The sequence below is a fragment of the Oncorhynchus keta genome, chromosome 1 (genome assembly GCF_023373465.1).
Source record: "Oncorhynchus keta strain PuntledgeMale-10-30-2019 chromosome 1, Oket_V2, whole genome shotgun sequence".
NCBI classification, from domain to species: Eukaryota; Metazoa; Chordata; class Actinopteri; order Salmoniformes; family Salmonidae; genus Oncorhynchus; species Oncorhynchus keta.
In genome coordinates this window covers 21,805,130-21,828,689 of record NC_068421.1, presented here as the reverse complement: position 1 = coordinate 21,828,689, position 23,560 = coordinate 21,805,130, and the positions used below count along the sequence as shown (strand labels likewise).

The 23,560-nt window shown below is 46.7% G+C and overlaps 1 protein-coding gene across 22 annotated transcripts in view; it reads right to left on the bottom strand.

Annotated features, from left to right (window-relative positions):
- LOC118376166 (unconventional myosin-XVIIIa-like) overlaps positions 1 to 23,560 on the bottom strand; it is a 220,504-nt gene that overhangs the window by 106,055 nt on the left and 90,889 nt on the right. For 17 of the 22 annotated variants that reach the window (XR_008136457.1, XR_008136460.1, XR_008136458.1 and 14 more), the window contains exons 1-10: positions 19,683 to 19,840; positions 16,813 to 17,039; positions 15,092 to 15,141; positions 11,181 to 13,166; positions 9,919 to 9,981; positions 9,607 to 9,669; positions 8,413 to 8,478; positions 5,217 to 5,282; positions 2,802 to 2,889; positions 971 to 1,077 (exon numbers count right to left, since the gene is read on the bottom strand). Coding sequence is in view for 18 of the 22 variants with exons in the window: in XM_052518620.1 (XP_052374580.1) it covers positions 971 to 1,077; positions 2,802 to 2,889; positions 5,217 to 5,282; positions 8,413 to 8,478; positions 9,607 to 9,669; positions 9,919 to 9,981; positions 11,181 to 13,166; positions 15,092 to 15,141; positions 16,813 to 16,849 (2,526 nt within the window). In the remaining 4 variants the exon portion in view is untranslated. Of the gene's footprint in view, positions 1 to 970; positions 1,078 to 2,801; positions 2,890 to 5,216; positions 5,283 to 8,412; positions 8,479 to 9,606; positions 9,670 to 9,918; positions 9,982 to 11,180; positions 13,167 to 15,091; positions 15,142 to 16,812; positions 17,040 to 19,682; positions 19,841 to 23,560 lie in introns of those variants that run through there. The other 5 variants (XM_052518599.1, XM_052518605.1, XM_052518610.1 and 2 more) reach the window with 5 other exon arrangements.

Genomic DNA, 23,560 nt, shown 5'->3' with positions numbered 1-23,560 from the left:
TCTCCAGGTTGCCTACACCTATTTCATATTTTCAGATTGATTTAAAAGTCCTCTGTAGGGGTAGAGGCTAGGGGTCCATATGAGACTGGAAATCTGACTAGTAATGTCTTGAGTTTCACTGAGGAGTAGAGCAGCAGTATTAAGAGACGATGAGCAGAAATTGAGTATGCCACACCATGACTTGCCACCAGGAATCTGATGCCAAGTCTTTGATGCAATTAAAACAGATGTCTCCTTCCAACCTCAGATGGGTCCAAGTTTGCACTTTCTTAATCAAACAGATGGTTCAAACGTTTGATTAGATGACGACCTTGACACTGTTGAAAACACTAACTGTCCAAAGTCACCCTTATTATCAGTTCACCCTACAAGAGTTAAATGACTGTACATAACACCAGGAGGGGATTTCAACTTTTGCTTTGTCCTGAAAGCAGAGCAGACATCCTCTAGTCAAGGTCTTGGAGACAGCATGTTGTGAATGATGGGAGGTTTTTCTGCATTGTGCCAGAACAGTTTTTAAAGCGTCCTGTAACAGATATCTCCGTGATTCGGGCCTGGTGCCATATCTGTGCAAGTCACCTGATTGAGGCCTGCCAAACTCACACCTGTTCCCCTCTAACCTGTCCCCCTGTCCACAGACGTCCCAGTCTGCATCCTGGCTGACCATCTGTGTTTGATTCTGGCTCCAGACGGGATGACTGACGGGTGCCAAGACCCCTTCCCTCCTTCTTGGATATTTCCCCTACATGCCCCCACCCCCCCAGGTCGATCTCTGCTTCATGGACCTCCTAACGGACTAGCCTATACCCTAACGGCAAACCTAAGATAGTCTATGCAATCAAGTAAAGTCAATGTCTTCTCCTTTGACCCTCTAAAGGAACTAGAGTTAACAAAACAAAACTATAACAAAACTAAGATGGAGTCTGTAAAATCAAGTAAAATACATTGAATGTGTAGTCCCCCCCCTCACCTTCTCCACGTCATCGTCATCTACGTCCAGTACTGTCCCGTCATGTTCCAGTTTGATCTTCACCTTCCCCTCCGGCAGAGAGCCTGCCTCCGTCTTCAGCAGCGTCGCTATGGACACACAAACAACTTATTGGGATATACAGCGCATTCGGAAAGTATTCAGACCCCTTCACTTTTTTCACATTGTGTTACGTTACAGCCTTATTCTAAAATGGATTCAAATAAAATATTCATCAATCTACACACAATACCCCATAATGACAAAGCAAAAACTTTTTTGTGGAAATGTATTCAAAAAACAGAAATACCTTATTTACATAGGTATTCAGTCCATGTGCTATGAGACTCTAAATTGAGCTCAGGGGCATCCTGTTTCCATTAATCATCCTTGAGATGTTGCTACAACTTGATTGAAGTCCACCTGTGGTAAATGATTGGAAAGGCACACACCTGTCTATTAAAGGTTGACAGTGTATGTCGGAGCAAAAACCAAGCCATGAGGTCAAAGGAATTGTCCATAGAGCTCCGAGACAGGAGTGTGTCGAGGCACAGATCTGGGGAAGGGTACCAAAAAATATCCGCAGCTTTGGAGGTCCCCAAGAACACAGTGGCCTGCATCATTCTTAAATGGAAGAAGTTTAGAACCACCAAGACTCTTCCTAGAGCTGGCTGCACGGGTAAACTGAGCAATAAGGGGAGAAGGGCCTTTGTCAGGGAGGTGACCAAGAACCCGATGGTCACTCTGACAGAGCTTCAGAGTTCCTCTGTGGAGATGGGAGAACCTTCCAGAAGGACAACCATCTCTGCAGCACTCCACCAATCATGCCTTTATGGTAGAGTGGCCAGACGGAAGCCACACCTCAGTAAAAGGCACATGACAGCCAGCTTGGAGTTTGCCAAAAGACACCTAAAGGACTCTCAGACCATGAGAAACAAGAGTCTCTGGTCTGAAGAAACCAAGATTAAAATCTTTGGCCTGAATGCCAACCGTGATGTCTGGAGGAAACCAGGAATCGCTCATCACCTGGCCAACACCATCTCTACGGTGAAGCATGGTGGTGGCGGCATCATACTGTAGAGATGTTTTTCAGCAGCAGGGACTGGAAGAATAGTCTGGATCGAGGGAAGGATGAACAGAGCAAAGTACAGAGAAATCCTTGATGAAAACTTGCTCCAGAGCACTCAGGACCTTAGACTGGGGTGAAGGTTCACCTTCCAACAGGACAACGACCCTAAGCACACAGCCAAGACAATGTAGGAGTGGCTCTGAATGTCCTTGAGTGGCCCAGCTGGTGCTCGTACTTGGATCCGATCAAACATCTCTGGAGAGACCTGAAAATAGCTGTGCAGCGATGCTCCCCATCCAACCTGACAAAGCTTGAAAGGATCTGCAGAGAAGAATGGGAGAAACTCCCCAAATACAGGTGTGCTAAGCTTGTCGCGTCATATCCAAGAAGACTCGAGGCTGTAATCGCTGCCAAAGTCGCTTCAACAAAGCACTGAGTAAAAGGTCTGAATACTTATGTAAATGTCATATTTCAGTCTTCTTTTAATTTATACATTTGCAGAAAAAATAAATACATTATTGCTTTGCCATTATGGGGTATTGTGGGTAGATTGATGAGGGGAATTAAACATTTAATTAAAAATTAATTAATTAAAAATTTAAGGGGTCTGAATACTTTCCGAATGCACTGTAGCTTATTGGCTGGAGTGTGCACAGACACGATATCAGGAAAAAACAATAGCATATAGTTTAAAAGCAAGGGTAAAAATTAGCAGGGCCAGAGCTCTGCACCCCTCCTGATCTAAAATGTAAGGCAGGAACTTACCCAGGGAGAAGCCATCCTTGTGGACCAGCCAGACCCTCTCTGAACCGTACCATGCCTGCTCTGCGGCTATCTGCTCCTCTGTCTTCACCTGGAAGTGATGGTGGAGAAGACAACAGTCACATACACACAGCAGAACAATGACCTTAGGCCAGGTTACCTTTCACGGGGCCTTTCTGTGGCTGCAGTAGCTACCACTCAGCAGTTTTCAACCAAAGAGAGGCTTTAGATTTGAGAGGACATGTGCTCCATACACACACACCTGTTCACATCAATAACATTCACTCATGTGTGTTTAAAGTAGCTGGTTATCAGAGCTTATAGCATGTTACACAGGTATGTATAGTAGCATTGTAAATAATGGGCTGACAGCGGGTATGCAGAGGACTTGCTAATAGTACATGTGATGAAAGGCAGGGCGCTGGAGAGGCTTCAGTGAAGCAGGCAGAGGACTTGCTAATAGTACATGTGATGAAAGGCAGGGCGCTGGAGAGGCTTCAGTGAAGCAGGCAGAGGACTTGCTAATAGTACATGTGATGAAAGGCAGGGCGCTGGAGAGGCTTCAGTGAAGCAGGCAGAGGACTTGCTAATAGTACATGTGATGAAAGGCAGGGCGCTGGAGAGGCTTCAGTGAAGCAGGCAGAGGACTTGCTAATAGTACATGTGATGAAAGGCAGGGCGCTGGAGAGGCTTCAGTGAAGCAGGCAGAGGACTTGCTAATAGTACATGTGATGAAAGGCAGGGCGCTGGAGAGGCTTCAGTGAAGCAGGCAGAGGACTTGCTAATAGTACATGTGATGAAAGGCAGGGCGCTGGAGAGGCTTCAGTGAAGCAGGCAGAGGACTTGCTAATAGTACATGTGATGAAAGGCAGGGCGCTGGAGAGGCTTCAGTGAAGCAGGCAGAGGACTTGCTAATAGTACATGTGATGAAAGGCAGGGCGCTGGAGAGGCTTCAGTGAAGCAGGCAGAGATAAAAAGCCGTTAGGATTTGAAGGAGTCCCAGATCACAAATCACAGAGAGCCATTTCTCCAACTCTGCTCAGAGTGTCACCTAGAAATGCCTGACTGCTCTGTGTTACCATGCTTGACCTTCACAAAGTCTCTCACACTCCACTGGACATGCGCCTTCAGGCTCTGTCTGCCTGCCTGTCTGTCTGCCTGCCTGTCTGTCTGCCTGCCTGTCTGCCTGCGTGCCTGTCTGTCTGTATGTGTGTGTGTGTAGTGTGTGTGTGTGTGTGTGTGTGTGTGTAAGAGAGGCAGTTAAATCTGACAGAGAACATGAAGTATCAGTGAACCGAATCTGTACAAAGACACTGTTGGATGCACATCAATGTCACACAGCATGGTGGGTGAGGGGAGGGAGGTGTATTAAGAGAATGGATACACGATCCACACAGCACAGCAACACAACACAACACAACACACAGAATGCTAGGGATGGACTGTATCCCGAGGGATGACAACAAGACAATAAAAAGTAAAGAACACACAGATAAAAACCGTATGAAATTCACAGAGTGAAATATAGGCCTACATACTGTTATTTTATAACGCATAATCAACCACAATCACATGAAGTTTTTTGCAGCGTCTGTCTCATTGTCTCTTAAATGGAAAACTGACGTCATGCAATGACATCTACATGAGACAAAATGTGATGGAATGATTGATCCTGTGGAATCCACACAACCATGAATCTTAAGTGCCATCGAACAAGTTTATTTAAAAATAAATAAAAAAATGTCCCCAATTTCGTGGTATCCAATTGTTAGTAGTTACTACATTGTCTCATCGCTACAACTCCGTATGGGCTCGGGAAAGACGAAAATCGATAGCCACGCGTCCTCCGAAACACGACCCAACCAAGCCGCACTCCTACTTACATTTACATTACATTTAACACATCGCGCATCCAACCCGGAAGCCAGCCGCACCAATGTGTCGGAGGAAACACCGTGCACTGCGCCCGGCCCGCCACAGGAGTCGCTGGTGCGCGATGAGACAAGGATATCCCTACTGGCCAAATCCTCCCTAACCCAGACAATACTAGGCAAATTGTGCGTCGCCCCACGGACCTCCCGGTCGTGGCCGGCTGCGACAGAGCCTGGGTGCAGGCCCAGAGTCTCTGGTGGCACAGCTAGCGCTGCGATGCAGTTCCCTAGACCACTGCGCCACCCGGGAGGCCCCCGAACAAGTTTAATTATGAGTGCTGATTTTCCCCTGAAATGTTCTAATTAGGTGAAAGAGGGCCAAATGTGCAGGTAGCTTGGCTTTGAGTGAATACTATGCAGTTGTGTTTGGTGGGGGTAAATGACACACAGCACACAGGGTACACAGCACTTCAGGGGTCAGTAGTGGGAGTGGTGGACGTGGGAGGTGGAGAGGGTGAATTACACACAGGCACAGCAAAGGTCAGACCTTGGGTTGTTGGGCAGCGGCGTGAGACACCTGAAGGATGGCCACGGGATCCTTGTCCACCTGTCCCTGGAGGACGACAGGCGTGAGGGAAGGAGAAGTGGTCAAAGGTCATAGTTAGAGTGGAGTTACAGTGGAAAGATGGGTAGCAATCCACCAAACAACACAAAACATTATGTCCAGTATGTCATCATCCCTCATAATCATGAGCTGCTGGAATGGAGAGATGTACAGTGCCATCAGAAAGTATTCAGGACCCCTTGACTTATTCCACATTTTGATACATTACAGCCTTATTCTAAAATCTATTCAATAGTTTTTCCCCTCATCAATCTACACAGAATACACCATAATGACAAAACAAAAACAGGTTTTTGAAATGTTTGCTAATTTGTAAAAAAAAAAAAAAAAACACTGAAATATCACATTGACATAAGTATTCAGACCCTTTACTCAGTACTTTGTTGAAGAACTTTTGGCAGCAAATACAGCATCGAGTCTTCTTGGGTATGACGCTACAAGCTTGGCACACCTGTATTTGGGGAGTTTCTCCCATTCTTCTCTGCAGATTCTCTCAAGCTCTGTCAGGTTGGATGGGGAGCGTCGCTGCACAGTTATTTTCAGGTCTCTCCAGATGTTCGATCGTGTTCAAGTCCAGGCTCTTGGCCATTCAAGGACATTCAGAGACTTGTCCCGAAGCCACTCCTGCGTTGTCTTGGCTTTGTGCTTAGGGTCATTATCCTGTTAGAAGGTGAACCTTCACCCCAGTCTGAGGTCTTGAGTGCTTTGGAGCAGGTTTTCATCAAGGATATTCTCAAGGATATATGCTGCCACCACCACGCTTCACCATAGGGATGGTACAGTGCCTTGCGAAAGTATTCGGCCCCCTTGAACTTTGCGACCTTTTGCCACATTTCAGGCTTCAAACATAAAGATATAAAACTGTATATTTTTGTGAAGAATCAACAACAAGTGGGACACAATCATGAAGTGGAACGACATTTATTGGATATTTCAAACTTTTTTAACAAATCAAAAACTGAAAAATTGGGCATGCAAAATTATTCAGCCCCTTTACTTTCAGTGCAGCAAACTCTCTCCAGAAGTTCAGTGAGGATCTCTGAATGATCCAATGTTGACCTAAATGACTAATGATGATAAATACAATCCACCTGTGTGTAATCAAGTCTCCATATAAATGCACCTGCACTGTGATAGTCTCAGAGGTCCGTTAAAAGCGCAGAGAGCATCATGAAGAACAAGGAACACACCAGGCAGGTCCGAGATACTGTTGTGAAGAAGTTTAAACCCGGATTTGGATACAAAAAGATTTCCCAAGCTTTAAACATCCCAAGGAGCACTGTGCAAGCGATAATATTGAAATGGAAGGAGTATCATACCACTGCAAATCTACCAAGAACTGGCCGTCCTTCTAAACTTTCAGCTCATACAAGGAGAAGACTGATCAGAGATGCAGCCAAGAGGCCCATGATCACTCTGGATGAACTGCAGAGATCTACAGCTGAGGTGGGAGACTCTGTCCATAGGACAGAGTGGCAAGAAGAAAGCAATTTCTTAAAGACATCCAGAAAAAGTGTTGTTTAAAGTTTGCCACAAGCCACCTGGGAGACACACCAAACATGTGGAAGAAGGTGCTCTGGTCAGATGAAACCAAAATTTAACTTTTTGGCAACAATGCAAAACGTTATGTTTGGCGTAAAAGCAACACAGCTCATCACCCTGAACACACCATCCCCACTGTCAAACAGTGGCAGCATCATGGTTTGGGCCTGCTTTTCTTCAGCAGGGACAGGGAAGATGGTTAAAATTGATGGGAAGATGGATGGAGCCAAATACAGGACCATTCTGGAAGAAAACCTGATGGAGTCTGCAAAAGACCTGAGACTGGGACGGAGATTTGTCTTCCAACAAGACAATGATCCAAAACATAAAGCAAAATCTACAATGGAATGGTTCAAAAATAAACATATCCAGGTGTTAGAATGGCCAAGTCCAGACCTGAATCCAATCGAGAATCTGTGGAAAGAACTGAAAACTGCTGTTCAAATGTTCTCCATCCAACCTCACTGAGCTCGAGCTGTTTTGCACGGAGGAATGGGAAAAAATGTCAGTCTCTCGATGTGCAAAACTGATAGAGACATACCCCAAGCGACTTACAGCTGTAATCGCAGCAAAAGGTGGCGCTACAAAGTATTAACTTAAGGGGGCTGAATAATTTTGCACGCACAATTTTTCAGTTTTTGATGTTAAAAAAGTTTGAAATATCCAATAAATGTCGTTCCACTTCATGATTGTGTCCCACTTGTTGTTGATTCTTCACAAAAAAATACAGTTTTATATCTTTATGTTTGAAGCCTGAAATGTGGCAAAAGGTCGCAAAGTTCAAGGGGGGCGAATACTTTCGCAAGGCACTGTATATGCCATGTTTCTTCTCGACGTGACGCTTGGCATTCAGGCCAGAGTTCAATCTTGGTTTCATCAGACCAGAGAATCTTGTTTAACTAACTCATCCTTCATTATTCTCTGAAGTTTCGTTTAGAGTTTTGAGACTAATTTAAAAACATTATCAGATATCATCAAGCCAGTGTTTACCATTTAAAGTAACGAGAACATTATGTAAGTTATCAGGGTCAAGACCAGGGAGGGATGGGAAGAAAAAACTGCGGGATGGCAAAGAACGAGGAGAGGTCAGGCTCTATGTCTGTGAGATGAGCTAATGCATCATGACACATCATGTCATAAAGAGGAGACAGAGAGAGCAACGAGACAGGAACACCTGCCAGTCATAAATCACACACACTGCCATTCACTCACACTGCGACTGCACACAACACGGGGCAAACAAACATGCGGCACATCTTAATCAGGGGACTATTCCACTGCAATGCTACTGACAAAACAAAAAATGCACTGGTTTGGTTTGTCAGTTTCCATACAGGTCAAGGTCTGTTTGATTTCCCTGGAGGCATCTAGACACTATCACCGTTTAATACCGGCTTTGTTCCAAAAACAAATGAGGAAGGGAAAACACCAAGCACCATTACAGATGAACCTTACATAGACAGGCAGGGTGAGAAAGGGGAAAGTTAGAAGAGGAATCTAGGCTTACATTCCAACGTGCCACATGAGCACACACTTCAACCAGGTCGCCAGAGGGGACCCCTGGGGGCCACAGTACCTGAGGGTGGTTTGGGGCTGGGGCAGGACAAAGGGTCGGGGCTGAGGCACAGACTGCCGGCTCCAGCTAGCCATACAACAGCCACAGATAGAAACAGCCAAGCACCAATTAGAAAGGAAGAGATAGAGGGAGAGAGAGAAAGAAAAAGACAAAGGAAGAGAAAAATATGAAAAACTTATAAATATAAAACATGAATTGATAAATCCAGTGAAAGTTGACAGGTGACAAAACAATAATGGCAACAGAAAGCAGCATAGACATAAACAGTCAATTAGTTGAATGAATAGTGAACATGAGAACGCAGTAACCCAGTCATGCATGGATATGGTTGCCTGACGACTCAAATTGTATTATTCCGCTGCTCTACATTCGCTACATACACAGGTACAAACAAACACGCATACAAACACACATAAAAGACACACTATACACACACCTGGATTGTGTGTTGTAGTAGACTAGTGGCCTGAGGGAACACACACATATGTATTGTCAAATCTGTTGTATTTGCATTATGATGTATATTACTGCCTTCATTTTTGCTGGACCCCAGGCAGAGTCGATGCTGCCTTGGCAACAGTTAATGGGGATCCATAATACATACAAAATAGAGTTTGACTGCCATGAATGAAGTAATATGTAGTGAAAATGAGAGGGTTGTACAAAACAAAGTCATCAGCGATTGGACCATTTCTAGCTCATCGGTGTATTCTAGCCAACACGAGTTTTCAAAATGCTTTACGCATGTGTGTTTCTGGGACCAATCAGAAGGGTTAGAATGTGTTTGCATTCTAGAAATCGTTGGGAAGAAACTAATGCCCGTGGGCGTGGCGTAGCATTTGGCCGGAGTAAGGCGTTTGGGTAGCCAGGCAATGGATATGGCCCATATTAGTAAATCTGTACTTTTAATTAAATGTGCCTGAAAGGAAAATGACAAATTACTATTAGCTATGAAGATAAAGATTGAACATCCAGTGAAGAAAGTAAAAAGAGAAGGAGCGATAGAGAGCATGATAGGTTGTTAATGGAAAATAAATAAGCACCTCTAAATTCATTATTGGAATGTTAATCAACGTGTCCTGTTAAAATGGAAGTGAAAGAAGAGAAGCATGTATCAAGGCAGTCCAGATGGGGAGAGAGAGTGGAAATGAGAGTGAAAATGGGGAGAGACAAGGAGCGAAGGTGGGTCTTTACAGGCGCACTGAAGATCCTGTCCAGGAGTCTCTGAGCCTCTTCAGTGGGACTGAGCGGCGCCTCCTGGAGGTCAGACCATCAACAGGTTGAGCTATGAAACTAGGCTATCAAAGCGCACTATTCTAGCAGACCACATTCAACACTGTTTCATCGACAACAGAAATGCATTCAGGTTTTTTCACACTGTGAGATGTTCACTAGATGCCATGACAATCCTGAAGTCACACACACACACTTGGTTACAATACCTCACTTCCACAGCATAGCAACAGTGAACTGAGTGAATGCTGTGGGGCACACCAGCAAACACACCTTTTGGGTTATGGTTGGGGTATTCTTTGATGAAACAGTTGATGACTTGTTCTGCGGTGAAGCCTTCTCAATGGGAATAGAGGACAGGGCCGTAATGCACACACACATACAAGTAGTCCATAAGATAAAGAAGTTATACAACCATGTTGAACAAACTCACAACAAGCCATGCTCTAGATGTCCAGAGTCTAGCTAAGATAGTGATCAGTAGAGGGATACAAAAGCCCACTTGGATGTGAAATCATTCAGATCTCAATGCACAGGGCGAAGCCAAGCAAAACTATAACTAGCTTGGGTAACAATACACAAGAAAACTTTACCCTTAAACAACTATAGCAAACTCAGATAACCACAGTAGCAGTCAAAGCCAGCTTGTGGTCGGCTAGCAAGTAAACAAAGACCCTGAGAGGCCGGTAATTGCCAAAACTCAGCGAGAATACAGCAAAAAGACCAAACCTTTTTAACATATCTGGCATCTGCAAAATGTGTAGATATTTATCTTATCCCAACGCCTGCCATGGTGGCTGCAGCGGGGCTTTGAACTCTTCTCCCAGAAAGACAAAGTCACTATCAATAATTATCTCTGCGGGTCTCCGTGGAACTCCAGGCCACAGCGACAGAACATTCCACCCCAATACGCTTTCTCCTCCTTTGGATACACCCCCCTCCCCCCAGGCTAACTTCAATAAACAAGGCTTCCAAGCTGCAGATGACAGCAGGGTCTCTTGGGTTGAGGCAGTCGGATAAAATAGCTACTGAACTTGTTGTTTTTCTGGAAGCTGTCTCAGCAGCCCTGGCGTCTTAGAGGAGAGACATGTGAGGAAGGAGAGCTGTGTGAGACAGGCTCCATCCCCCAAGAGAAACTCAGAGAAATATGGAGCTGGTATCAGAGCAGTGAATGCAACAAAAGCTTCAGCCCCATGAGACAGCACCCTTTAACAAACTGAGAAACACTGACTTTGTGCAAATGAGAAAGTTCTGGAGAAACAAACAAGTTCAATAGGGAGTTGAGTCCATCATCGTGGCCCCAAAAATGGAGCCTCAACTCTGCTAACAAGTGGAGAACTCAACAAGATAAGTGAAGTTAGTTACACACACACACACACACACACACACACACACACACACACACACACACACACACACACACACACACACACACACACACACACACACACAAACTCAGTTATCATGGAGATGCAAAGAGTTCTTTCTGTGCGATTAACATCCGTTTTTTCAAGTGGTCCATGCAGTGAGCCTACCTCAAGCTTCTTCACGGTTGGCAGTTTGGGGGACAGGATCAACGCCGGTGGTGGAGAGAGGGCACTCGCCTTGGGAATGATAAAGGCGGGAGGAGGGGAGAGAGGCGAGACCTTTGGAGGAGTAGGGGAGAGAGGCAAGACCTTGGAGACTGGGACGAACCCTGCAGGAGGAGTACTGGGGGAGGACTTAGAGGTGGGAAAGGATGCTGAAGGGGGAGTGACAGGGGAGTATTTAGAAGAGGGGATAAAACCAGCAGGTGGGGAAAGGGGGGTATATTTTGATGCTGATATTAACCCAGCAGGTGGGGAAATGGGGGCTGATTTTAGTGGTGGGATAAAGCATGATGTGGGAATGGCTGGGGAGGATTTGGGGGCTGCAGTGGAAACTGAAGGAGTAAAAGCATTGGATTTTGGTGATGGTACAAACCCTGCTGGAGGGAAAAGGGGGGGACATTTTAGTGGTGGGATGAAGCATGATGGGGGAATTGCTGGGGAGGATTTGGAGGCTGCAGTGGAAACTGAAGGAGTAAAAGCATTGGATTTTGGTGATGGTACAAACCCTGCTGGAGGGAAAAGGGGGGGACATTTTAGTGGTGGGATGAAGCATGATGGGGGAATTGCTGGGGAGGATTTGGAGGCTGCAGTGGAAACTGAAGGAGTAAAAGCATTGGATTTTGGTGATGGTACAAACCCTGCTGGAGGGGAAAGGGGGGGACATTTTGGTGGTGGGATGAAGCATGATGGGGGAATTGCTGGGGAGGATTTGGGGGCTGCAGTGGAAACTGAAGGACTAACAGCAGACTTTGGTGCTGGTACAAACCCTACTGGAGGGGAAAGGGTGGCTGATTTTGGTGCTGGTACAAACCCTATTGGAGGGGAAAGGGTGGCCGATTTTGGTGCTAGTACATACCCATTTGGTTGGCAAAGGGTCGCTGATTTTGGTGCTGGTACAAACCCTACTGGAGGGGAAAGGGTGGCTGATTTTGGTGCTGGTACAAACCCTACTGGAGGGGAAAGGGTGGCTGATTTTGGTGCTGGTACAAACCCTACTGGAGGGGAAAGGGAGGCTGATTTTGGTGGTGGGGTGAAACCTGCAGGAGGGGAGAGCGGGGAAGTCTTTGGGGCAGGGATGAAGCCTGCGGGGGAAGACATGGAGGAAACCGAGATCAAATTAGAAGCCATAGGATGAACTTTAGCAGGTACAGCCGACACAGGAGTCTTATCCTCCTGTTTTGAAACTGGGCCGACATTAGAGATAGATTTAATCTCAACCAATTTCGGGCCTTCTTTTTTCTCTCTTTTCACTGCTTCCTCTTGTTCTTTTTCAGACGGCTCATCCATGCGTGTGCGAGGGCGGTTCCTGGTCCTCCCGCGGACCATGAGGCTGGCCATCTCTGCTGATAAATCGTCCTTCTCCTCCGTCTTGATGGTATCGTGCTTGAAAGAGAACAGTGGTACCTTTGGGACCTTGGGCACAGATGTTGGCGCTTGCGATGGCACCAATTTAGGAGGTTCAGGGGAAGGTTTAGTCGGCTCAGGAGCTGGAGCATCCTCCTCTTCTGCAGGTAGTGCCTTCCGCATCACTTGACACACCACCTTCTTGCGGGTAAGGCTCGGATCATCGTTGTCCAGGTCTGGCTGTCTGGCACCTCCATTGGCAGAGTTCCCATTGACGGCACTAACGTTAACGGATCCGTTGTGCTTGCTGTTTCCGTTCAGCACAGGCTCAGGGCTAATTATGGAAGCTCTGCGTGGGTCAGGGCTCCTGAAGTGCTGTGCTGGCGCCTGGATCGGAGGCACTAGACTTTTGAAGCGTTCAGGGACCTTTACAGCCCCGCGTACCCTGGGTGGCGAGGGACTCCTGACCCTGACCCCGGGATGTGTCTTGGCTGGCTCAGGGCTTTTGGTGCGGAGTAGGCCCCTGCTGGGCTCCAGACTGGGCACGGACTGGGAGCGGCTACTCATACTGCCACTGTCGCTGTCTGACTACTCACACAACAGGAAGGGAGAGAGCAGAGCAGCAAGACACATGAGAAACTAGAACAGACAAAGTAAACTCACACAGTTTATCTTAAAGCATATGCAAACTCCACTTTGGTTACTAAACCAAAAACTTAATCTGAGCAGTCATGTGTTTGTCTGGATCGTCTGATACTGTATGTATGGTTGACCAAAGGGATCACAGGTCCTGTTTGCTCTCCTGGACAAGCGTGCTGTTATGCTCACCCAACTGCCACATGCCTGCCCAGGTTCTGAAATAGAACAGGGTGGGTTGATAGGAGAGGTGGAGGGTGGGCGTTTCAGACTGAGATAGCAGAGGTGTCTATGGGTGCTGACTTGGCCCCCTTTCTGCACTACAGCACCTCACTTCTAATAGCAGATCTAATGACACACACACACACACACACAAACAACACCTTCGCTCAGCTGCAAGAAAATCCTGCTATATCACTCAAACACACACACCTGTGCCGAATCCTTCTCCCAGCTGCATTTCACACACTAACACACTGTCCTCCCTGACCTCACTCTCCACGCTACTGAGCACCATGCCAATGACACTCATTCTTATCTCTCCCCTAGTATTTCATGCTTGAATATCCCTGCCGTCCTACAGGCCTTATGATAACCCTGCACTGCACTGCCTTCCACAGACGGAGCCTACCTCCACCTAAGTGGTTAACCTACACTTATGGAGGCCAACAACACTTGATTGCAATAATAACCTGCTTTAGTGTTTCATCTTCCCCTCCTCCTATGCTCCAGAGGGGGCTTAGCTATGGTTCCCCCCAGACAGGAGGCTGAATGCTGGGAATGCAGCCTGTGGGATACCGGAAGGCTGGTGATCAAGGCCTGGTTCCCTGCTGGCTCTCTGTTCTTCTGTCTCTCGCCCTGTCTGCACTGCTGCAGAGTAAGTGTTAAAAACACTGTGTGAGCTCTCAGACAGAGGTCAACTGTGATTCTCCATCTAACCAAGCTGGAAATGTGGAATATATTCATAAACTCTTGAGGGGCAATAAAAGTTGACAAGAAACATACTTGTTTATTATCAAAACCAATAGCCTTCATCAGGCTGTCAGAAACACGTCGGTTTTAATTATAAATTATTGTCCCCCAAGAGTTGCTGAATATCTTTCATATTTGTGCGTGTGTTGCATATTATATCGCCACGCGGCCCTCAAACTGCCTGTCTGTTAATCTTTAGGCTACAATGAGATATGGCTGCAATTTCCACATCGAGGCTACAGATTATTCAGGAAAAAACTATGTCATTTGAAAAGAAAGCATTATACTATTTACAAAGCAATTACAGACACCGCACACAGCGTTGATCCCGGTTTGTTCTGAAATTAAAAAGTGTAACTGTCTGCGACATTACATCCAGAATAGAAAAATAACTACAATCTCCCACGCTGTGCCTCTTTTCACAAAGGCTTGTTAGTAACTGTCTCCTATGGTGGCGAGAAAGACTTGTCTGGTGTCAGGAGCTACCAGGGTGTGTCTGGTTCCAATGGCTCAGTTGGTTGAAGCACAGTGCTGCTATAGCAAACCTCCAGGTAAGAAGACCAGTGATGTGACAGGCACATCTCAATAGTCTGATGGGTCTTCCTCTCCTCAGCTGTAAGGATACCATAATGGACTCCAATTCCCAGAAACCTATGATCGCTTTAGTCACATACTCTCAGATTCCTGATTAAGCCTACAGCAGGGCTATTTCAATTCCGGTCCTGGAGGGCCAAAACACTTCTGTTCTTTGTTTCTACTTGGTAGTTAATTGCACTCACCTGGTGTCCCAGGTCTTAATCAGTCCATGGTTAGAGAGGATGAAAAGTGTTTCGGCCCTCCAGGACCGGAATTTAATAGCCCTGCTCTAGAGCTTCACAACATGAGAACAATATCAGTCAACTTACACCCTGATTTGATATATTGGAGCCTGGTGGTCGGACCTCTTCTTTGACCTAAAGGGTTTGGTAAGACAAGGAACTAAGGTCAAAACCTACGACACTGAAGTAGTGGTCACTCGCCAGGGGTACTTGCAGGAAACACTCCCCTCACTGCACAACATGCAAAACACACACCATGCCGCAAACCTGGATGTACACTATGTGGAAGAGCTACCCACCACACACCACATGGTGTCCTTTTAAAAGTGAAAGTTAACATTATTCAGATACTAAGCTGTCACCATATTAATTTGGCCAGTTTCTATTTAATAGTGACACATGAGAACTACAAGGCCTGTGTCACGGCCGTTGAAAGAAGAGGACCAAGGCGCAGCGTGGTGAGCGTACATTTTCTTTTTATTAGAAAAGACCCCGAACAAAACAATAAACACTACAAAACAAACCCTGAAGCTAAATGCTAGGTGCCATAAACAAAGTCAACTTCCCACAAAGACAGGTGGGAAAAGGGCTACCTAAGTATGGTTATCAATAAGAGACAACGATAGACGGCTGTCCCTGATTGAGAACCCTACCAGGCCAAAACATAGAAATACAAATAATAGAACATAGAATACCCACCCCAAATCACACCCTGACATTTTTATGTCTCTATTTGGTTTGGTCAGGGTGTGATTTGGGGTGAGTATTCTATGTTCTATTATTTGTATTTCTATGTTTGTGACATCCTGCTTAAAATGGCTTTGGGTTTATTTTGATGTATTTACCACTATGATCTATTATTTTGGGTAACAGTTTGGGGACGCATACGTTTACTGTGGAGCTACATAATGTGTTGTGATGGTCAAACAAAATGGGAGTCAAACAAAATAAAATCAAAAGCCAGCTTGGCAATCACAGCTCCCCTAGAATAAAGTATTTGAAGCGATATCACGGAGCTCGTCATTCTGCCAAAGCAAATTACTCCAGTCAAGGTTTTTACATGGTGAGTCAAACACTGACATTGGATCATGCATATGATGACAACAGTTACTTTTAGCACACTGTCAAAAAACCACAGCAGAGGCATGGCTGTCAGACCGCAAGCTTTCAACGACGTGACACTCACAAGCCCCAAAATGGACGCTTAGTGGAGGTGTGATACATGCAGGACACACATTTCACTAGGCCCAGACACCAACGTAACCCGCCCCGTGTCCCCCACACCAACGTAACCCGCCCCGTGTCCCCCACACCAACGTAACCCGCCCGTGTCCCCCACACCAACTTAACCCGCCCCGTGTCCCCCACACCAACGTAACCCGCCCCTGGTCCCCACACCAACGTAACCCGCCCCGTGTCCCCCACACCAACGTAACCCGCCCCGTGTCCCCCACACCAACGTAACCCGCCCCGTGTCCCCACACCAACGTAACCCGCCCCGTGTCCCCCACACCAACGTAACCCGCCCCGTGTCCCCCACACCAACGTAACCCGCCCCGTGTCCCCCACACCAACGTAACCCGCCCCGTGTCCCCCACACCAACGTAACCCGCCCCGTGTCCCCCACACCAACGTAACCCGCCCCGTGTCCCCCACACCAACGTAACCCGCCCCGTGTCCCCCACACCAACGTAACCCGCCCCGTGTCCCCCACACCAATGTAACCCACCCCATGTCCCCACATCAACGTAAACCGCCCCATGTCCCCACACCAACGTGCTGTGAGGAAAACTGAACAGGACTTCCCTTTTGCTCCCAGAAGGAAAAGCGTGATGAGAATGCCATGTTGACTGTGCTGATGTCATGAGCTGTGCCGGATGAGGGGGGACAAGGGGGAGAGCAGGAATGGAGAGACAGACAGATGGAAGGGTAGATCTTCACAATAGAGGCCAAAATCACTGGCTCTTCACTCTAGGGGCCGCAACCAGTGGGATAGTGGAAGGACCACGTGTCGCAGGAAGTGAGGTGAACAAGTCTAGTGTGCAAAGAAAAGAAAGAGGAGAGGGGAGGGACAACAGAGGGATAAGAGCTCTCCTAAAGATACCCAAACATACATAGCTACATACATGAACATACTGTACACAGAACCAAGACTCAACCATTCAGTTATGATTGACAAGTGATTTGTGGAAATGTTGACCTCAAGACAGTAAAAAACAAACAGAACACCATTATAGCAATACCTACACATGACCTTTGGGATATTTCCCCCCCAGAACAGAGAGCTTTAGTGGGGGTCAGTCAGTCTGAAGACTGGCTCCGGCTCTCCAACCACAGGCTCTAATGTGTCTATAACAGGGGGGTTGTTGAGTGCTGCTGCTTATCTGTGGACACTGGGAAGGCTCGGCCAGGGAGACAGGACAGGGCGTTTTTTTTTTAGGAGGAGCCATGTGGACATAACGCCTCAGAGGCCAACATCAGGTTGGATAGCCAGGTTGACTGTCTGGTTCCCTCTGAACACACACACGCACGCACGCACGCACGCACGCACGCACGCACGCACGCACGCACGCACGCACGCACGCACGCACGCACGCACGCACGCACGCACGCACGCACGCACGCACGCACGCACGCACGCACGCACGCACGCACGCACGCACGCACGCACGCACGCACGCACGCACGCACGCACGCACGCACGCACGCACGCACGCACGCACGCACGCACGCACGCACGCACGCACGCACGCACGCACGCACGCACGCACGCACGCACGCACGCACGCACGCACGCACGCACGCACGCACGCACGCACGCACGCACGCACGCACACGCACGCACGCACGCACGCACGCACGCACGCACGCACGCACGCACGCACGCACGCACGCACGCACGCACGCACGCACGCACGCACGCACGCACGCACGCACGCACGCACGCACGCACGCACACACACACACACACACACACACACACACACACACACACACACACACACACACACACACACACACACACACACACACACCTGTGCATACATATAAACACTGTTTACAAACACACAGACCAATAAAATTGTATTTGATCTAAACCGGATATAGCATGGTGACTGACACTCTGGAAAATGTGACTCAGCCACTGTTTTGGGAGAACACCAGTGGACGTAGCTAATAACCACAGAACAAAGCCGTATTGACAATACTGAAACAATGCAGTAAAGAGACAGGCCTATGCCCAGAGAGTCTATTACCATCCCAGTGCTGGCTTGCTTCTGAAGCTAAGCAGTGTCAGTCCTGGTCAGTCCCTAGATGGGAGATCAGATGCTGCTGGAAGTGGTGTTGGAGGGCCAGTAGGAGGCATGCCTTCCTCTGGTCTAAAAAAAGATTACAAATATTCCAATGCCCCGGGGCAGTGATTGGGGACATTGCCCTGTGTAGGGTGCTGTCTTTTGGAAGAGATGTTAAACGGGTGTCCTGGCTCTCTGTGGTCATTAAAGATCCCATGGCACTTACTGTAAGAGTAGGGGTGTGAACCCTGGTGTCCTGGCTAAATTCCCAATCTGCCCCTCATTCCATCAGTCACCTAATCATCCCCAGCTTACAATTGGCTCATTCATCCCCTTTCCCCTGTAACTCTTCCCCAGGTTGTTGCTGTAAATGAGAATGTGTTCTCAGTCAACTTTCCTGGTAAAATTAGGTTTAAATTAAATTTAAAAATTGTCACTGTGAAACATGACAACTGCTTTCTGACTGACTCTGCTGACATTAAAAGCAAATATGTACAAAGCTTATTGGAAATGTAGTTTGAATTGATATGACAAGGAAGCGGGTCAGTCATCTCAGAGGTCTACATCCAATACTGATCTTGCGCAATCACTTGTCCACTGAGAGAGAGTTAGGGCAGCCAGTTGGTGTTGACAGAGGAAACGGCACACACTCTTTTGGCATCTCAGATCCACATTGTACTATAGGCTAGGGTCAGGCTGGTCCCCATACAACAGAAAGGGGAAGGTGCCCTACACAGGAAATCACAGGATAGCAGATCCATTTTCCACATCCAAACTTACAGAAAGGCAAATGTTAGGCAGCATGTTGGTCAGAACAGTAAACTAGACGAGGAAACTCACAAAAAATGAATCTGGAATTTCCACAAAAGACCGTGGGTCAGCATTGCTAATAGCATAGTTCACTTTACTAACACACAATGAACAGTTCACGTGGCTTTTCCAACAGAGGCGAGAGTCAAAGACACAAAGGCTCCATTCAACTTCTGCCCAATCTGCCTATAACAGTCAGTTCCAGACAGCTACCATCACAGCCTTCCTGGCAGACACACTCCTTTCACTTCTATTATTACACTATTCTACTGGCACATATGCTAAAGCACACAGATCAAACCAAATTAACCAAGTTGCTTTGGCTAACACTACACCAAGGCTCAGGCAACAGGCTGTTAGCATAGCTAGCTAGCATCTCCAGAGCCACAATGGCTCCCCTTAGCTGAGCCTGAGCTCAGTTGCATTGAGAGATAGCGAGCCCCCCTCACTGTCAGCCCTAAAAATAGTGTTACCAGCCAGGCCCCAGGCAGAGACAGTCACACAGTCCACAGATTCTTCCACAAAAGGCCTCTCCTTTTCCACCAACAATCCTGGAACCACGGCTCCTCCTTTACCTGCTGTCCTCTGTGAAGGTGATTAGTGTAGTTCGGTTTGGTAGATCCAATCCTTCCCTGATCGAAATACGCCCTTAAAATGGCGTTGGCGGTAACGGGAGTTCAACCCAGAGTTAGTAGTGTGTGAGAAAGAGCTGAGATAGCCGGCGGACTCACGTCACGTCACACAGGGCACAGGCTGGGGAGAGGAGCCCCCTGATAGGCTGACTATTCTAAGAGAGACAAGGAGGGGACAGCTGTCATGATACCAGGGTCCAGAAAGCTACAAATAGCCCCCCAGAACCAACACTGCTGCCACTAATGCCTCCCCTGGTTCCCTGGCTAGCCCCCCCCCCCCTACCCCCAAGAATTCAGGCCAACTAGCAGCACTCTCTATCTCCCTCTCACTCTCGTTCCCTTTCTCTCATGGAAGTTGCTGTCTCCTCAGCTGCTCCATGGGGACCCCTGTGAAGTCAGTCAGTGTGAGTGTGTGTGTGTATCAAATCTCTGTTGTGAATATGAGGAGTGATGGATGTCTGATAATGGTAGTGTAATAAAGAGTTTTGTTGTTTTTAGACTACTGTGAGCGTGTGTACTACATACCTGAAGGTACACTACTAAAATAAAGGTTAAATACATAATAAAGGTGCATGTGTTTTTTGATATTGAGAAGTCCTTTCTCCTGTGTGAGGCTGGGAGTGGCAGAACGAAATGCAGAAAAGGAGGGGAAACAGAGGAGAAAACCAGAAGCGCTATGACATGGGGCACAGGAAATGACACAGGGCTTGGTGCCTCCCGCACTCTCACACCAGGGAGGAAGCATGCTGGGAACAACATTAGGCATCAAGCCTCACACATTCTCTCTCTCCCTCTTGATGAGGGGAACTGTAATAAACAGTCAACAAGTAAACAAACAGTGGTGCAGTGTCACCTAGGGAAGATAATAAATCAATGCTATTATCTACTCATAACCCGGTAACAAAACAAGCCCTTGGACCACTTAATTTAATATCTGAACTATTTCTCAATATCCTACTATTCTCAATGTTATATCACTAAACACCAGTAGAGGGCAACACTTCCTATTCAAGGCCTTGTAAATGTATACACCTCCATCACATAGCCACTAGAGGGAGGAAGAACACTAAATATAAACCAGCCTGTACGTTGTGTGACAGAGCAGCAGCACAAAGACAAAGAGCTGATTTTTCACCAATCGAAACAAACTGACAAAAATCCAAGTCACGTGCGCCACAAATGCTTTGTAACAGTAAGACAAGGCTAGGCTAGGCTGTTATCCAGTTAGCTGTGTGTGGAGTGAGCTGAGGGGAATCTGGGCAGATGAGTGTTGAACTGTATACTGGACAGGCGTAGCCTGCAGTGCTGAGGCAGAGTGGTTCTAGAAGCTGGCCAGAGAGGTGTAGTTGGATGAAGGGTGGGAACTGCTGCACAAGGCTGATTTTAGAACGTGGAGCATGGTAATACAGTGATGTAACTGAGTTAATGTGTGTGGTAGCATGCATGCTCGCTACTACATGTGTGCAAAATGTGTATGCAGTGTGTGTGTGTGTCTACTTGTCTGCTGTGTATAACACATGTATTAATGCATAATAACCTTATAGATCAGTGGTACAATATAGTACAGATAGACCTATCTGATTTCATGACATGATCATTGTAACAGTAACTAGAGGTTGTTCCAAAGAACACTGATGATAAGAGAGACAGAGCGGTCCGGGAAGTGTGTCTGTTGGATGCTGTGTGTGACGGCGCTCCCATCCCTCTGTACGAATGGCAAACAGAGGATCCAAGAGGAATGTAAAGGTATGAGTTTGTCAGCAGGGAAGAACAGGAACAACATGCTGCCTCTGACATGCACACAGAATGTCCAACCCCCTCTATACTCAACTGCATGGTATTCAACACAATATTCACAGTACCCACAGGGGAAACAATGCCCTACATTTCGCAACACATTTTCATTGAAAACACTAAATCTGGGTTACATTTGATTAAAATTCCTGTCAATTCAGAGATTGAATCAGTCGGTCCCCCCTCCGGACGAATTCCATGTCGCCCAATTCAATTGACAGGAATGTAAAATGAATTGACCCATGCTCTGGTAACACACACACACACACACACACACACACACACACACACACACACACACACACACACACACACACACACACACACACACACACACACACACACACACACACACACACACACACACACACACACACACACACTTTCTCCCTATTCCCTAGTCTTCCAGGTTGATTGGTGTGTATGAACCAGGATGTGAGTGCTTCTGTAATACTGTGACCATCTGCCAGGCCTGTTGACAGGAGAAGCTATCTCATCTAGGAAGGGTATTAGGGGAATATCACAAGTCATTGAGGAATCAGCCCTCTCAAATCAGTGCCAAGCACACTCCCGGTTCATATAGTGAACATGTTATGGCAGCGAGGTCATTGCATCTAAACACATTGATACTTCTAGCCTCGGAGCTGTAGTCATTAATGCCACTGACTCAAACAGGATAATATCTCCCATTCGTTTTGAGGATTGCTTTTGGTTAAACTGTCATAGAAGATCGCATCTTCACAATATGTGTAGTCTTCCAACGCTGTAGGTCAGTTGTGTAACATGGTCATAATAACACAGTCCTCCAGGACGAGTATACATCCCTGGCTGCTAACAATGACTGATGTTCCCTGAGGGAGAAACCCAGTGATTAAGCCAGTTGTCTGTCATCAGACATGTCCTGGCCAGCCTCTACATGGCACCCATCATACACAGCCTAATACAACTGAGGGCTGTGCCATATGGACAAAATATATCAAAATTGTTTTATTTTTTACAGTATGGCGGTATTTTACAGTATTTTATATTTCAGAATAATGTGTTTTAAATCTGTTTTATGAGTAGCTCATGACCCGAGGATGGCAACAAATTCATTCGAAGTGGTTTACTGTATCAACATATCGTTATAGACGGGATTGTAATGATCCATACCGTTATGTAGATCCATACCGGTATACCTTAACAGACAATACATTGCCCAGTCATTACACACCACCTCTAGCCCAAATCCTCTATCATCACACACATAACACGTCTTTTACATAACAACAGAAAATGAGACATACACACAAAGTATGCCTAAGCCCACAAACACACGCTGTTGTTTGTTTCAGGTTTTGTTTTCTGTCCTTAAACACTCCCAAAATACTGACTCATAGAAAGAATAGCCACAGCCAATAGGGTAGTTAATAAGGCACAATAATACCCATTATAGTATTCAGAAGAAAACCATTAGCTCAGCACAAACACATTTGACATGTTTAGTCATTTGCAGATGCTCTTATTCAGAGTGACTTACAGTAGTGAGTTCATACTGGTCCCCCCATGGGAATGAAACCCACAGCCCTGGTGTTGCAAGCACCATGCTCTACCAACTGAGCCACACAGGACTGCACGCGCACACACAAAATCTGTCTTGAACAGTCCTCATCGAGACCATGACGGTACAGTATGTTCACAATAGAGCTCACCATCTGTCAGCCAAGACAATTTTTTATTTATTTGATTTATTTAAACTTTATTTAACCAGGTAGGCTAGTTGAGAACAAGTTCTCATTTGCAACTGCGACCTGGCCAAGATAAAGCATAGCAATTCGACACATACAACAACAGAGTTACACATGGAGTAAACAAAACATAGTCAATAATACAGTAGAACAAAAGAAAACAAAAAGTCTATATACAGTGAGTGCAAATGAGGTAAGATAAGGGAGTTAAAAACTTCTTAGGGCTGCAATCCCGTTAACGGGATCGATATGACAACAGCCAGTGAAAGTGCAGGGCACCAAATTCAAAAGAACAGAAAT